Raw genomic sequence first — 16,936 nt, 5'->3', positions numbered from 1 at the left:
CAAGCTGCAGTAGGGGCTCCATGGTTTGAGAGAATTCTGGGTCTATGTCCTCATCACTCTCGTTGCCGCGCTGCCGTAGCTGACTCCTCCTCGCCTGGTTTTGCAGGTTCTCGTTCAGCATAAGCTGCACGATAATGCGTGAGCTGTTTACAATGTTCATGACTGCTGTCTTGAGCTGAGCGAGCTCCATGCTTGCCGTGGTATGGCGCCTGCCCTATTCTCCCGGGAAAAAAGGCGTAAAACGGTTGTCTGCCATTGCTTTCCTGGAGGGAGGGGGAGGATGTACCCAGAACCACCCGCAACAATGTTTTTGGCCCCATCAGGCATTGGGATCTCAACCCAGAATTCCAATGGGTGGAGGAGACTGCGGGAACAATGGGATAGCTATGGGATAGCTACCCACAGTGCAATGCTCTGGAAGTTGAGCCTCGGTACATGGACGCACACCGCCGAATTAATGTGCTTAATGTGGCCGCATACACCCGACTTTATATAATCGGTTGTCAAAAATCGAATTCAGTAAATTCGGAGTAATCTGGTAGTGTAGACATACCCTTGATCTAAAGACTTTGAATGGATGGAGATTCCACCATGCCCTTTGGTAAATTTTTCCAATGATTAATTCCCTTGCTTGTTAAAAAATTGCTCCTTCTTCCTATTTTCAAATTCATCTAGCTTCTGCTCCCAAACAGTGCATCTCCCTCTGCCTTTAGTAAATTAAAGAGCCCTCTTCTATCAGAAATCTCCGCCCCATGTAGGTACTTACAGACTGTACTCTGGTCCCCTCTCAACTTTCTCTTTGTGAGGCCAAGAGAAGATAGCAAGCTGCTCCTTAAACATCTAGCTACAATGTGTACCAAGAAATGTAGGAGGAATTTTAGTTGGGGGAACAAATGCCGGAGATCTCAGGCTACCACTGGCCAAATGTCCTTGGAGTTTCTCTAAATTATAGATATTTTTCTTCTCCAAAATTTTCATTATACTCTGTGGGCTGGACCTCATTGTGATGAATGGAAATGAAGTGGGTCATCAAACTAAAATAGAAGAGCTATAGTTTCATGCAGATAAACAACATCTAGGTAAGGAAGCGAGATGCTGGGGAAATGTTTGTGTGGTTTTTTTACATGCCAAATTTGGACTTTCACCAAAAAAAGAACATGTCACAAAACAAAAACAAAAAAATCACTTCTCAAGAAGTGATTGAACCCACCAGATCCATAGCCTCCTGCTTCCTAGCCCTGGCCCCAATCTAATGATGGAACCCACCTCCTTTGAAGCCATCTTACCAGGTTCAGGTGTGGTGTGGTTCTCTGGGCCAAAACCAACCATCCCTAAGGCCTCCAGGGCAGCCCACTCTCCATCTGTGCTGGTGTGGAGGATGTGCTGGATGGCGACTCTTTTTGGCTTTGGCTCCCCACAGGTCTTCTCCAGCAGAACACCGGAGACACAGAGGCCACTCACTGGCTCCAGACTATGTAGCTGAATTCCAAAGCTAGCCTTGTTTTTTCTGCCCACATGCAGCGACTAGATATATATATTTGGAAGCACAGCAAAAAGAGAAAGGGAGTGCACACCGAAGAGTGAGATTTTGCAAAGAACCTAAAGGTTTTGGACGCCAGTGAAATTAGTGGGAAACTGGGCATCTAACTGGGTGATGTACATGTGGCCGTCACAGCATGTGTACCCCTTGGGCTGACGTGCTCTCAGGTAGAGAGGAGATTAGCCAGCTTCCAGTAGGTCATGCTTCCCCAACACAAATTAAAAGTGACTAGGAAAGTGTTATTGACCCCTTCACATAACACAAGAACCAGGAGTCACTCGATGAAATTAATAGGCAGCAGGTTGAAAGCAAACAGAAGGAAGTATTTCTTCTCACAACACACAGATAAGTTCGTGGAGGATAGGTCCATCAATGGCTATTAGCCAAGATGGTCAGGGATTCAGCACCAGGCTCTTTGTATCCCTAAATCTCTGACTGCCAGAAGCTGGGAGTGGACGACAGGGGATGGATCTCTTGATAATTTTTCTGTTCGGTTCATTTTCTCTGAAACACTTGGTATTAGCCCCTGTCAGAAGACAAGATACTGGGCTAGATGGACCATTGGTCTGACACAGTATAGCCATTCTTATGTTTTTAAAAATGACCCCAGTAAGCCTCAAACTCAAAACACCTGATTGTCAAGACTAGTGTTCTGAGCACTGGAGCTATATCTTAGCACTATCACAGCATGACATGGGGCTGATGTGCTGACATACATTCAACAGTTTGGCCTTCAGGTATCTGTCCTATTTCTGAGGGGCACAAATGTGTCCTTGGAAATTTAATAGTGAAAGAAAGAGAGAGAGAGACTGACCAGTGAGTGTTCTAAGTTATTTCCTCTGGGGACTTAAACAAGGTTCTGGACTTTGAGGAAGGAACAGGTTGGTATCGGAGGGAGGTCTAAAGTTCTGGCTTGCTCCACCATTTGCTCTACGCTATTGACGGAACGTGGACTTTGGAGAGAGACACTCAACTAATTAACCCTGCACCCGTCCACACAACGAAGCCATTTACTTCAACATAAAGGGGTCTTAAAATCGATTTCTGTACTCCTCCTTGATGAGGGGAGTAGCGCCGAAATCGACATTGCCATTTCGAATTAGGGTTAGTGTGGCTGCAATTCGATGCAATGTTTATTGGGGTTACCAAGCATATCCACAGCTCTGCACACCAGTAGAGCTTTTTCTGTCCCCTTTTTCCCACGTCCTCCTTCTTAGCAGGCTTAATTATACTGGTAGTACATTCCCCTGGTCCCACCTCTTATATTTTATGGTCATGTTCCATTTGGGGGGGTCATAAATCTGGGGGCTTCAGTATCACCTCTTTTGTACCCAGTGGGGAAGGGAATGAGGTTGTGTTTCAAACAGGGGCACCATTTCTTTAGCTTTATAGTGTTTCTTATAACTCACCCCAACCCCTCACCCATCCCGACTGATTGCTTGCCCTTGTCTTGAGATAGGAGTTGAGGCAATCGTTTATTAAATTCCCACCAAACCCAGCAACACTTAAACTCTCTTCCTTATCTTTTCTCATTATAAGAACAAACCCATCTGATTGGGCAGAAGCAACACACAGTGTCTTTGTTCTTTGTTCACACATGTTAGTAAGAATACAAGAATATAAAAAGACAAATGGGGAAACAAAACCCAACATTCTATCTCAGGCAAATATACAGGCCTGAATGCTATATTGCCATCACTCACACATTATACCCACCCCCTCTGAGAGTCAGGAATAGAAATCTGTGGTCCTGTCACAGCCTCCCCCACTCTAATCCAGGAGGCCCCACTTCCCTCCAAGAGCTGGGGAGAGAACCCAGGAGCCCTGGCTCCAGCCCCCCTGCTTGGGTCCCAAATCCCCACCAGAAGTGAAGAGATGAGTTGGCTAATCAAAGCTGATGAAACTGAAGACTTGAAACATGGACCAATATGACCGACTAAGCAAGATTAGAATGTTAGCTAGTTCAGAAGCTTTGAAGAAACCCAATTTGCATGGTAATAACACCTGGTGGCCTTCTCCCCAACTTGGCAGCTCAATGAATGCTATGTGCTGGGAATGCTCATTGCACTGACAACTTGCCATTTTCCTGTAGCATTTGGCAGTCTTCAGACATTCCCAGAACTGGGTGGGTACAAATGTTGAGAGAGAGAGTGAGAGAGAGAGAGAAAGAGGTGTGTGTGTAGGGGGATAGATGAATAGATACAGAGCAGTTTTTGTACCAATTTAGCTATCATACTGGTACAACCCCTAGTTTGGGGCAGGTATTCCAGTATAATGATACTTTATATCCATGTAATTTATTCTTCTCTATGGACAGAAACAACCTACACAAGGACAAGCACCTTTCTACTGGTATTCACAGCTCAAAAAGGAAAACCCAACACTCTTGCTTTTGTGAGTCACACATTTTCATGTCTCATATTTGGGCTTGTGTGTGTTTCCATTGTGTGAATCCCTCTTGTGTACTTCAGAGTTTGCGTGTGTGTGTTTGTGTAGTGGAATTCCTTTCTTGTGTGAGTATTGCATGTCTGATGTTATGTTTCTTGTGTGCGTGTTTGTGATTGGTGTGGTTGTGTCTCTGGCTTGGGTCAGTCAGAGCCTTCTGTCACTGGTGTTGTTTCCTGTGTGTGTCTTTGTTATGTGTATCTGAGCACACACCTCTGAGTGTCTCTCTTCAAAGTCCACCTTCCGTCAATAGCGTAGAGCAAATGGTGGAGCAAGCCAGAACTTTCGACCCCCCTCCCACACCAACCTGTTCCTTCCTCAAAGTCCAGAACTTGTTTAAGTCCCCAGAGGAAATAACTTAGAACAGTCACTGGTCAGTCTCTCTCTCTCTCTCTCTCTCTCTCTCTTTCTTTCACTATTAAATTTCCTAGGGCACATTTCTGCCCCTCAGAAAAAGGACAGATACCTGAAGGCATCCAATGGGACCTCTTCTTTCTTCATAGAATCATCCTAATCTTTCAGGGAAAGGATAATGTATCACTTACACATGCCAAGCTGTTGAATGTATGTCAGCACATCAGCCCCATGTCATGCTATTATAGTTCTAAGATATGGCCCCAGTGCTCAGAGCACTAGTCTTGACAATCAGGTGTTGTGAGTGTGAGGCTTACTGGGGTCATTTTTAAAAACATAAGAATGGCTATACTGTGTCAGACCAATGGTCTATCTAGCCCAGTATCTTGTCTTCTGACAGTGGCTAATACCAAGTGTTTCAGAGAAAATGAACAGAACAGAGAAATTATCAAGTGAAACAAGCACAATCTCGTGGGACCGCATAGTGTTGCAGGTGTGGGACGATTTCCAGTGGCTGCGAAACTTTTGCATGCGTAAGGGCACTTTCATGGACCTTTGTGACTTGCTTTCCCCTGCTTGAAACGCCAGAATATCAAGATGAGAGCAGCCCTCACAGTTGAGAAGAGAGTGGCGATAGCCCTGTGGGAGTTTGCAATGCCAGACAGCTACCGATCAGTCGGGAATGAATTTGGAGTGGGCAAATCTACTGTGGGGGCTGCTGTGAGGTAAGTAGCCAAAGCAATCACTGAGCTGATGCTATGAAAGTTAGTGACTCTGGGAATTGTGCAGGTCATAGTGGATGGTTTTGCTGTAATGGGATTCCCTAACGGTGGTGGGGCGATAGATGGAACCCATATCCCTATCTTGGTGCCGGAGCACCATGGCAGCCAGTACATAAACCACAAAGTGCACTTTTCAATGGTGCTACAAGCACTGGTGGATCACAAGGGACGTTTCACCAACATCAACTTGGGATGGCCGGGAAGGGTTCATGACGCTCGTGTCTTCAGGAACACTAGTCTGTTTAAACAGCTGCAGCAAGGGATTTACTTTCCAGACCAGAAAATAACCGTTGGGGATGTTGAAATGCCTATAGTTATCCTTGGGGACCCTGCCTACACCTTAATGCCAAAGCTCATGAAGCCATACACAGGCAGCCTGGACAGGAGTCAGGAGCTGTTCAACTACAGGCTGAGCAAGTGCAGAATGGTGATAGAATGTACATTTGGATGTTTAACGGGTCGCTGGCGCACGTTACTGACTCGCTCAGACTTCAGCCAAACCAATATTCCCATTGTTATTCCTGCTTGCCATGTGCTCCACAATCTCTGTGAGTGTAAGGGGAAGACCTTTATGGCGGGGTGGGAGGCTGAGGCAAATCACCTGGCAGCTGATTATGTGCAGCCAGACACCAGGGCGATAAGAAGAGCACACCAGGAAGAGCTACGCATCAGAGAAGCTTTGAAAACCAGTTTCATGACTGGCCATTCTATGGTGTGAAAGTTCTGTTTGCAAAAGGTTCCTTGGCAGAGTTGCTTTTTTTCTGCTGTAGGAAACTTTGCTGCACCAATCGGCAATCACTTGTCCAGGGATGAAAGCAGCACACAGGTGAGCAGCATAAGGGACCCGGTCTGAAGCCACACGCATTCCATAGATGTATGCTTGCATCCTTGCTTACCCTAAGGAGTGAAATATTGGCTTCAATGACCCCCACCTGTGGAAAATGCTGGCAGAATTCACAATAGTGTCCCTAGGTGCTTGCAATGATCTCCTTAAATATCCACCTAGACCCTTTGCCCCATCTTGGACCTTCTCCCCCTCCCTGGGCCAAACTCACCATGTTTAGGGCACTCACCGTGCTGTGTGCTTGCCCAGGGAGAGTGAGAAAGAGGTGTATGCAACTATTATAAGAACATAAGAATGGGCCTACTGGGTCAGACCAAGGGTCCATCTAGCCCAGTATCCTGTCTTGTGACAGTGGCCCAGGTGCCCCAGAGGGAATGAACAGAACACGTAATCATCCATCCCCTGTCGCCCATTCCCAGCTTCTGGCAAACAGAGGCTAGGGACACGATTCCTGATGATTCAATGTTGTGAGTGCACTCACAATACTGCCTCTGTTTATTGTTTCTTGTGCTTCTGCAGATGTGCCCTTGAGGGGAACCCCATGCACACCAGTGGAGCACCTCCATCAGATAAGGAGATGGCATAGGCAGTTGGTGAAGCTCCCCCTTGGGGAGGTCCCACCTCTTCTGGTTGATTCCCTGCCCCTTCTGCCCTAGGTCCCTGCCCATGGCCCCACCCCATTCCGCCCCTTCCCCACAGCCCTGCCCCCATTCCATCTCTGTTTCTGCCCCCACTCTGCCTTTTCCCTCTAGGTCCTGCCCCTATTCACTTCTTTCCACCCCACCCCCTGCATCCCTCTGTGGCCCGGAGACCGTAAACATTGACACAGACATCTGTGCCAACATTGTGACCCTCGGGCCATGGCAGGGAGTGAGAGCTCCTTTAGCCCCAGGGCGGTGGAGGGGCAGAGATTTTTCTGGGGGCACCAAATTGCCCAGGGCCCCTGGGGTAATCTACCACTGCCCCCCATCCCAGTGGCATGAGGTTTGGGGAGGCTTAGCCTCTCCCAGTCTTCATTATGCGTCGTCTTTGGGAGGCAGCCCAGGAGGAATAAGGAGAGCTCTCCAACCATCTGGTGCTGCAGAACATGATCACAGGGTGTGCAGAGAGACAATTCATGAAAAATTGAGGAAGAGGAGAGGAGAGGAAGCAGAGCCAGGCTCATATTTTAGAGGGGCGGGAGCGCATGATAAAACTGATGGAAGACCAAACAGATGCCGAAGTTCGTAATTGCGCTGCAGACAGAACACATGCATGCTCGCCTCCCCCTGCTGCCCATACAGAACTACATGCCATGCCCTCCCCAAAATCTCCGCTCAGATTCTTTGCATGTTCCTGGCCTGTCGCAGTTCCCCTTTCACTCCATCCCTTTGGACAGGTTTGCTAGTGACAGCTGGACTTACATACAGCTAGGAGAGCCTCCAACTGCTCCTCAGGGTCATGGCCCTTGCAAGATTTTGAAGTCTGTGTATTGGTTATTGCTGTTTAATAAAAATGTACTCATATTTTTAAAAAAATCTTTCTTTTTCTCCTACACACGGTGGTTGCTGCTGGAATGCCTACACGGTGGCAACTGGCACATTTGCAGACTACAAATCACACTCAGGAAGCAATCAGGACAAGGGTCATTCCAGGAGGTAAGTAAACAAAGCCTGGCAGAATGCATTACATAAAGACAGATTTCTGGAGCTCATTGTCAAAATGCCGCTTCAAATCCTCCCTGATTCGAATAACCCCCTGTAATGGTCCCTCGCTCTCCCGTGGGGAGGGAGGCCTCTCAGTCTGGTCCTGACTGGCTACGACCAGAGTCCTCAGGACCGTCAGGAGCCCACAACAGGGCTGGATGACCAATAGTCACCGTCAGGCTTTAGCCTGTGTTTGGGCGGCTCAAGCTGCCAGCCCTTAACCAGAGTCTATAACGGTGGTGGGGGCCTAGGCTTGAGGAGGCTCAGGCAGCCAGCAAACAAATAGTCTATAAGGGAGCTGGTAAGGGAGGCTCCTTCTTCAGGGGTAGCAATTCACTGCACAGTGTAGGAAGTCAGCCACCCCAGGGTGGGGTGGCAGGGGGTACACGGGCCCACACTACTTCACTGCGTCCCAGCCCAGGGCCCAGGCAGGGGCAGGACTGGCTGCCCCTGCATCGGCAGGGATCCAGCCGCAACACGCCGACTGAGGCACACTTGGCTCGGCAGCCGGCTGCTCCATGGCTGTCCCAGGCCACTTCCTGCCTCCCCGCGGTTCGGTACCTGTGGCCTCCAGGTCTCTTCCGGTTCCTCGGGGTACATGGCGGCAGGAACTCTGGGCCAGTCCTCATCGACATCTGGGGATCGGGAACAGCCAGGTGTCGGTTCCTCTCTGGGACGCGGCAGAACCAGCAGAGTGTCCTTCTCCTCTGCAGACTCCCCCGCAACTGTGCTGCCTCTTATACTTCTGGCCACACCCCGGTACTTCTGGCGAGGGGGCGGGGCGATCTAGGCTTCGCCCTCCAATGGGAGTGTAATGGTCCCTCGCTCTCCAATGGGGAGGGAGGCCACTCGGCCTCACTACAGCCCCCTCTGAGACCCTCTAATAGCCCTGGTATACGGCTACTCAAAATCAGCCACCTGGTGATCACCTCAATGCTCCACCCCTGGGGAAACTTTCCCCTTCAGTTTCACAAACATTATTCAGAGTGCAGCAGGCTGCTATGACCAGGAGCATATTTCCCTTGTTGACGTCTGACTTGCCATAAAGGCAGTGCCAGCGACCATTTAATCTGCCCAACGCACATTCAGTGGTCATGCTCCACCAGCTCAGCCTGTTGGTGAAGTGCTCCTTGCTGCTGTCAAGGTTTTCAGTGTAAGGCTTCATGAGCCGTGGGAGTAAGGGGTAGGCTGGGTCTCCCAGGCTCACTGTGGGCATTTCAACCTCCCCCGTTGGAATCTTCTGGTCCGGAAAGAAAGTCCCTGCTTGCAGCTTTCTCTACAGACCAGTGTTCCTGAAGATGTGCCACCCCACACTGATGTCAGTGAAATGGTCCCGGTGATCCACAAGCACCTGCAATACCATAGAGAAGAAGACTTTTCTCTTGATGTACTCTGTTGCAAGATGCTCCAGGGCCAAAATTGGAATATGTGTGCCATCTATCACCCCCCTGCAGTTAGGGAATCCCATTGCCACAAAGCCATGCACAATTTCTCACACAATTCCCAGAATCACAGTCCTTCATAGCAGGATGCGAGTAATGGCCATGCACACTTGTGTGAATGCAACCCCCATAGTGGACTTCCCAACTCCAAACTGATTCATGATTGACCGGTAGCAGTCTGGAGTTGCCAACTTCCACACAGCGATCGCTACGTGCTTCTCCACTTAGAGGGCAGCTCTCATTTTGGTGTCCTTTGGTATACTGTGTGTACTGTAGTTTATGGTAATTTTCACTACGCAATTTTCCTCTTACGCGTTGACCTTAGAACCTAACCCCCGCATAAGATGTGACTCCACTGTATTCATTTTTGAAAATTTATAATAAGCGATGCTCCGGGGGGGAGAGGAGGGGGCGCAAGGTGGAAGTTTTGCCTAAGGTGCAAAATATCCTTGCACCGGCCCTGAATACTGTGTCAGCTGATCCCCACAGTCTCCAACCTACCTGGGCAGTACAGCAGACATGGCCCTGCCCACTAGCTCCTCTCCACTCCCTAGCCCACCCACCACTTGCCCCCCCCTTAAGGCTTAGCCCTCTTACTTTTAAAAATGATTGTTTGCCCCGCCTCCCCCCCTCAGGCTTTTCTGGCAGCCCTGTTGCCAGGGATCCAGTTTTAGACTGGAAACTCCAGTAGAAAACGGGACCTGAGTGTCCGGTTAGCAGTGCTGACTGGAAACTAAATGTCTGGTTATAGGAGTAACCACGTTAACCTCCGCTCCTCCCACTCGCAACACCCACCCCAGAGGGCTGGAAGAGAACCTGTCATGCTGCTGTGGGAGGAGGAGCAGCTCAGTGCAGAGAAAGACAAAGAGAATGGGCTAGAACCAGGTAGGTACCCGCTCCATGTGGGCAGGGGGGGATCCTGTTTACCCCCTCCCCAGCCCTGCTGTGCTTGCAGTTTACCCCGATCCTTCCCTTGCTCCAGAGACCAACCTTAGCTCCTGCCCCACTGTGCTTTTACCCCCGGCCCCTTTTACAATTATTCCCCAGGGGGGCCCACCAATTATGTTTGGCGCCGAGCCCACAAAATGTTAATCTGGCCCTGGTTGGTCTAAGCATGTGACTCTTGCAGCCAGTGTGTAAGGGTCTAGGTTTAAATCCCTGATGGATGCAGGTTTTTTGCAAAGAGGAACAATATTGCAAATTGTCTCCAGCCTCTTCCTAAATGCAGAGAGAGAGAGAGAAGTAGCAGAGGGTTGTGGTCAAAGGAGCCCAGGGTCAGAGTGATTTAGAAAGTCCTGGGAGGGATGCTTTTTGGAGGTCTCAATGGGGTGGCAGAGCTGGAGTGAATTAGAGAAACGTAAAGGGGGTTCAGAACTGGAGTATCCAAGGGAAACAGAAGATGGGGTTGCATTAGAAAGTCCTGCTTCACAGGGTGACACCTTCCTCTCAAACTCTATGTTCACCCCTTGTCCTCTTCACATGAGGTTCTGTGAGTGGCTAATAGGTTTGGACATTGGCAGTGGTGGGCTTGGATGCTGTGACCCTAAAGAAACTGGAGCCTACAGCAACCACCTTAAAAGGCTCTGGTGTAAAGCTAGGAATCCCAACTCCTGTTTCTTCCTGACCATCCTCAGTTAGTGACTAGCTCGTGATCTGAAGGATGAAGGTTTATATCTGTTGTATGGGTTCTGATTTTGGGAGGGGAGTGGGGTCTACTGGGTTAAAGCAAGGGAGGATGGGAATCAGAACTCCTGGTTTTGAACCCTGATCCTTGGAGAGGAGTGGGATCTGATTGGTTAGAAGAGAGTGGATGAAGATTCAGAACTCCTGGGTCCATTTCCCAATGCTTGGAGGGCAGTGGGATGTAGTGGGTCAGAGCACGCCCAGAGGTAGCAGTCAGGACTCGTGGGTTCTATTCCCGACACTAGGAAAAATGTTGAGCTTCGGCTTGCAAGCACAGAGACCCTCGTGGGAAAACCACAAAACATTTCCAGCACATTCATTACATCTTCAGTGGCTTATGTTCTTACTATCCCCAATCTCACACAACAAGCCAGTGATTGCTATGCCAGTATCAGGTTTTATTAAGTGTAGGGAGCTCAGAGAGTTGCAGACGGAGGAGAAATGTTCAAAAACGATGAAAAGAACAATGAGAAATAACAGGTAATTGTGAGGAATATGAGGATTATCCATTATCAGATTGAATACACAATACCAGCGGGGTGAACTGATGGATAATCCTTAATTAAAGTATGGGGAGTTAGTTGGCCACTATGTGGCAGCAGGGAGTGCAAGACAGGTAACTGCTGGCTTTAATATATAATGAAAAATATGGGCACCAGAGGGTGGGGAAGGAGCGGCTATACTGTATAATGGGCACTAGGGGCAGGAGAGAGCGAGGGTGCAAACACCTGAACAAAGTGACAAGTGTTCAGAGGTGGGTGAGGAGCCGGATGCCACGGCTGGTGTGGAAGCATCCCCTGCTTGCTCTCTACACCCAGACTGCACCCAGTGCCTCCTCCACATAGAGCACAGGGAGCCAGTTCCAGCAGCCAATGACAATTTGCTTTGAAACCCCTGTCCCAGTGTAAGAGAACGTCGGCAATTTCGGGTCAGGCTTAAATAAACATTGGGTGATGGTGACGAAATTTTTGCTCTTGCGTAGGCCGCCCTGGATGGGTATCCCACCCTCAAAGCAGATCCTGTTGATGGATGGGATGGATGCATGGATGAAGGTGTGGAGCAGATTCCAGTATATTTTTCGGGCCCTCATCATCTTTTCACAGTAGTCAGCAGGCATGGTGGCTGGGGATGTTGTATTGTCCACGTGGTTCTTATTGAATTTGTCGTTCAGATCCTCCCATGGCTGCCCACTGGCCAGAGCCAGGCAGGCGGCCAGCAGGATGAGGGGCAGCAGGAACACAGGGTGGAGTCTGCTTGGGACCATGACCGTGCCTGTCACTGGGTCGACCTGCAGTGGGGAGAGGGGGGGATGGATGGAGATAGCGCAGAGTGGGGTTGGCTTCCTCCATGGAGCCTCCTGGGCCCAACCCCCTCCCGTGATCACCTCCCATTGTATGAACCCAATTTTGCCAGGTGCTTCACGGACTCTGACTGAGATCGGGGCCCCTTCCTCTAACTTACTCTTCCCTACTCTCCTCCTAGTCCGAGGGATAGAAATCAGGTGTCCTGAGTTTCAGACTCTGGCCAAGATGGGACCTCCAATGGGCCAGCTGCTGCAAAGCCCCTTACTGAAATCAGCCCCCATCTGTAACCCACTGTTTCCCATTCCCCACCCAGAGGCGGAGGTTGAACCCAGGAGTCCTGTCTCCCAGCACCCTACCCCCACAGCTCTAACCACTAGAACATGCTGCCTTTGACATCAGAAAGCCTTTGAAAAGGTCCCTCACCAAAGGCCTTTAAGCAATGTAAACACTCATGGTATAAGAGGGAAGGTTCTCTCATGGATCAGTAACTGGTTAAACAATGGGAAACCAAGGGTAGGAATAAATGATCAGTTTTCAGAATGGAGAGGTAAATAGCGAGATTGCCCAGGGATCTGTTGGGCACTGCTGTTCAACATATTCATAAATGATCTGGAAAAAGGTGTAAACAGTGAGGTGGCAAAGTTTGCAGATGACATAAAATTATTTAAGCTAGTTAAGTCCAAAGCAGACTGTGAAGAGTTACTAAGGGATCTCACTACACTGGGTGAGTGGGTAACAAAGTAAGAGATGAAATTCAGTGTTGATCAATGCAAAGTAATGCACATTGGAAAACATAACCCCAACTATACATACAAAATGATGGGGTCTAAATTAGCTGTTACCACTCAAGAAAGAGATCTTGGAGTCAGTGTGAAGAGTTCTCTGAAAATATCTGCTCAATGTGCAGCAGCAGTCAAAAAAGCGAACAGAAGGTTAGGAACCACTAGGACAGGGATAGATGTTTAAACAGTAAATATCGTAATGCCACTGTATAAATCCATGGTACACCCACCTCTCGAATACTGTGTGCATATCTGGTCGCCCGCATCTCAGAAATGATATATTGGAATTGGAAAAGGTACAGAAAAGAGCAACAAAAATGATTAGGAGTACTTGTGGCACCTTAGAGATTAACAAATGTATCTGAGCTCAAATAAATGTGTTAGTCTCTAAGGTGCCACAAGTACTCCTGTTCTTTTTGCGGATATAAACTAACACGGCTCCTACTCTGAAACCTGTCAAAAATGATTAGGGGTATGGAACAGCTTCCTTAGGAGGAGAAACTAAAAACACTGGGATTGATCAGCTTGGAAAAGAGATGACTAAAGGGGCATATGATTGAGGTCTATACAATTACGAATGGGGCGGAGAAAATGAATAGGGAAGTGTTATTTCCCCTTAACATAACACAAGGACCAGGAGTCAACCCGTGGAATTAATAGGCAGCAGGTTTAAAACAAATATTAAGAAATATGTCTTCACATAACACACAGTCAACCTGTGGAACTTGTTATCAGGGGATGCTGTGAAGGCCAAATGTATAACTGGGTTCAAAAAAGAATTATTTAAGGTCATGGAGGATAGGTCCATCAATGGCTATTAGCCAAGATGGTCAGGGATGCAACGCCATGCTCTGGGTGTCCCAAAGCCCCTGACTGCCAGTTGCTGGGACTGGACACCAGGGAATGGATCACTCAACAATTGTCCTGTTCTGCCCATTACCTTTGAAACATCTGGCATTGGCCCCATCAGAAGACAGGCTCCTGGTTAGGTGTATCATTCATCTGACCCAGTATGGCCATTCTTATGTTCTCCCTGAAAACAAACCCTCCAGTTGCAATCCCATGTGAAATTGTTTTCTCCTCTATCCCAGTTGGTGGAATCTCTTGCAGCTTACCCAAGTCTTGTTTTCTCCTTGTCGTCAGAGTGATGGATCCCAGCCTCTTCTGAGCTGAACCGCACCTTGATCCTCCTTCCCATCTTGGAGCAGGTTATATAGAGCCCAGCCGGATATGGAGTGGGAGGGGGAAACCCAATAAACAATTGGGTAAGGACAATTTCCTGATTCTGGCAATTAAAAACATTGGCATAGAAGGCAGGGCATGGGTGGGGAACAAACAGCACATGTCCTGCTAGAGACCTGGCTCCACATAAACATCTCAGGGTGCCTCTACCCATCAAGTGAAGGTGCGATTGTAGTGCGGGTAAGTAGAGCTGTTCCAGCTTTAACCTAGAAAGTGTGGGCAACAATACCAGGTGGCACAGAATTCACTGTGGGGTAGCTGCCCCAGTACCAGTTCACCAGGAACAATGGTAAGGACTCTGGTTCCCGACCCATGCTACAGTACATGTCAACATGTCCCCACAGCTATTGTTACCCATGCCTCTTAGATTACAGCTAGTGTAGGAATGCTGCAATCACACCTTCATTTGCTGTGTAGACGCACCCTGAGTCCTGACCCACTGGCACCTTCCTAATACAGTCCTAGCCCAGAAACTAACAGCTCTGCCAGTGCCCCCCAATCCTGACCCACAGCCCCTGCTATCCCAGCCCTGGGCTCTGTTGCAGTAATTTAGATGGCATATATGGACCCAGAGAGTTGATGGTGTTAACATGACCCTGTCACTGTCCAGGATTTAACAGTGTTAAATAAGGTTCGGGGTTTGGTCTCCAGAGCCCTAGGCCTGCCCAGTCCCATGGCAAATGCACCATTGACAATCCTTTTAATCTTTCATTAAAGATACAGAAAAGATGGAAAAGCAGCTCAAACATATGAAATGTAAAGTATTAACTCCTTTATATGACTACACACCTTGTTCCCTTCCCCTCAGATCTGGTGACCCCATCTCAAAAAGATATATTGGAATTGGAAAAGTTTCAGAAAAGGGCAACAAAAATGATTAGGGGTGTGGAACAGCTTCCATATGAGGAGAGATAAATAAGACTGTTTTCAGAGTAGCAGCCGTGTTAGTCTGTATCCGTAAAAAGAACAGGAGTACTTGTGGCACCTCAGAGACTAACACATTTATTTGAGCATAAACTTTCGTGGGCTACAGCCCACTTCTTCGGATGCATGCAGTGGAAAATACAGTAGGAAGATATATATATATACACACACAGAGAACATGAAACAATGGGTGAGCTCACCTTAACTGATCACTCTCGTTAGAGTGTGTATGGTAACACCCATTGTTTCATGTTCACAGACTGGACATCTTCCTAGTCTGGGCACAATTCTTTCCCCTGGGACAGCCCTTGTTCCAGCTCAGGTGGTAGCTAGGGGATTTCTCATGACTGCAGCCTCCTTTGTTCTGTTTCACTCCCTTATATATCTTTTGCACAAGGCGGGAATCCTTTGTCCCTCTGGGTTCCCACCCCTCCTTCTAAATGGAAAAGCACCAGGTTAAAGATGGATTCCAGGTCAGGTCAGTGTCACCTGTCACTGTAAGACTTCAAGCCCTCATTCCTCCCAGCCTGACTCATAGGAAAGCCTGCAAGCAAACAGAGCCATCCACAGTCAATTGTCCTGGTTGATGGGAGCCAGCAAGATTCCAAACCACCATTAATGGCCCACACTTTGCATAATTACAATAGGCCTTCAGAGTTATATTTCATATTTCTAGTTTCAGATACAAGATTGATACATACATGCAAATAGGATGAACACACCCAGTAGATTATAAGCTTTGTAATGATACCTTACAAGACACCTTTTGCATGAAGCATATTCCAGTTACATTATATTCACACTTATTAGCATATTTTCATAAAATCATATAGAGAGCAACGTCACACTGACCTCCCCGCGCCATGCTCCCTTGCCTCCATGGGGGCCCACAAATATGTTTGGCGCTATGCCCACAAAAGGTTAAACCGGCCCTGCTGCACACAGATCCAGGAAGGTGACTTTGCTCGTCCAAAAGTTTTGAAGTCACTGCTCATCATCCAAGACCTGCATAACGATGCGATCCCACCACTCAGTGCTTGTTTCCTGAGCCCAATAGCGACAGTCCATCATGTGCAGCTGCTTTGTGAATGCCACAAGTCATCTGGCGTTGTTTCTTTCCATGGCACTCAGCAGGGCAGGCACCGAGGATTCTTGTTCAGGTTTGCAGCTCATGAAATACTGCATGATCAGCTGTGTTGTGTTCATAACACTTATCCCAAGACTGGTGAGCAGTGCAGGATCCATGCTTTCAGGCAGAGATGCTGGGTGCACAGTTTACAGGGGCTGTTGAAAAACAGCACAAAATGTAGTCGGAGCCTAAGGAATGATGGGACAGAAAAAACTGCATCATGGGAGGGTGAGGCTACATCCGTGATGCACTGCAATCCATTCCCACAACTCCTAGCAGCAGAAGGTGGAGAGTTGCAGTGGGATAGCTACCCATGGTTCACTGCTCTCTCTCTTGATGCTAGATCAACAACTGTGCACATGCTCCACCAAGATGAGGAGTGTTGTGTGACCATGCACAAGTGATGCAATTATATCCATTTATGAATGTCGGCGTAACATGCATTACTTAACTCTGTGGTGTAAACATAGCCTCAATGGGACTTGGGAGTGGGGTCAGTGCCTCTGATGAACTTTCAAGTGGGGTGTAGTGGAAACCCCTGTGACAGCTCCAAATCATTGTGACGGGTTGGATCACAGAAACCTCCTGGGAGCTGTCACCTGATGTGACAAGACTACTTCTGTCCCCTGCTTTCCCTGCCAGCTCGGGATTCCAGCACCCTGTCTTGCTGAGCCAGACACTCCGGTCTGCTCCAACAAAGACCCAGGGTCTGAATTACTTGCCCCAAAGCTGCAAGTTTACCTGAAAGCAGCTCACAGAAGTGTGCTTGTCTTTAGCACT

General features: G+C 48.3%; 1 protein-coding gene across 1 annotated transcript; it reads right to left on the bottom strand.

The window, feature by feature from the left end:
- Positions 1-11,583: 11,583 nt before the first annotated feature.
- Positions 11,584-12,039, bottom strand: LOC128846143 (ribonuclease-like). The gene has a single exon (XM_054045205.1). It carries the CDS (start codon positions 12,037-12,039, stop codon positions 11,584-11,586), a length of 456 nt encoding a protein of 151 aa, XP_053901180.1.
- Between the last annotated feature and the right edge of the window lie 4,897 nt (positions 12,040-16,936).

This window comes from Malaclemys terrapin, chromosome 12 (assembly GCF_027887155.1).
Source record: "Malaclemys terrapin pileata isolate rMalTer1 chromosome 12, rMalTer1.hap1, whole genome shotgun sequence".
NCBI lineage: Eukaryota > Metazoa > Chordata > Testudines > Emydidae > Malaclemys > Malaclemys terrapin.
The sequence above is the reverse complement of the archived record's forward strand: the minus strand, read 5'-3'. Positions and strand labels throughout refer to the sequence as shown.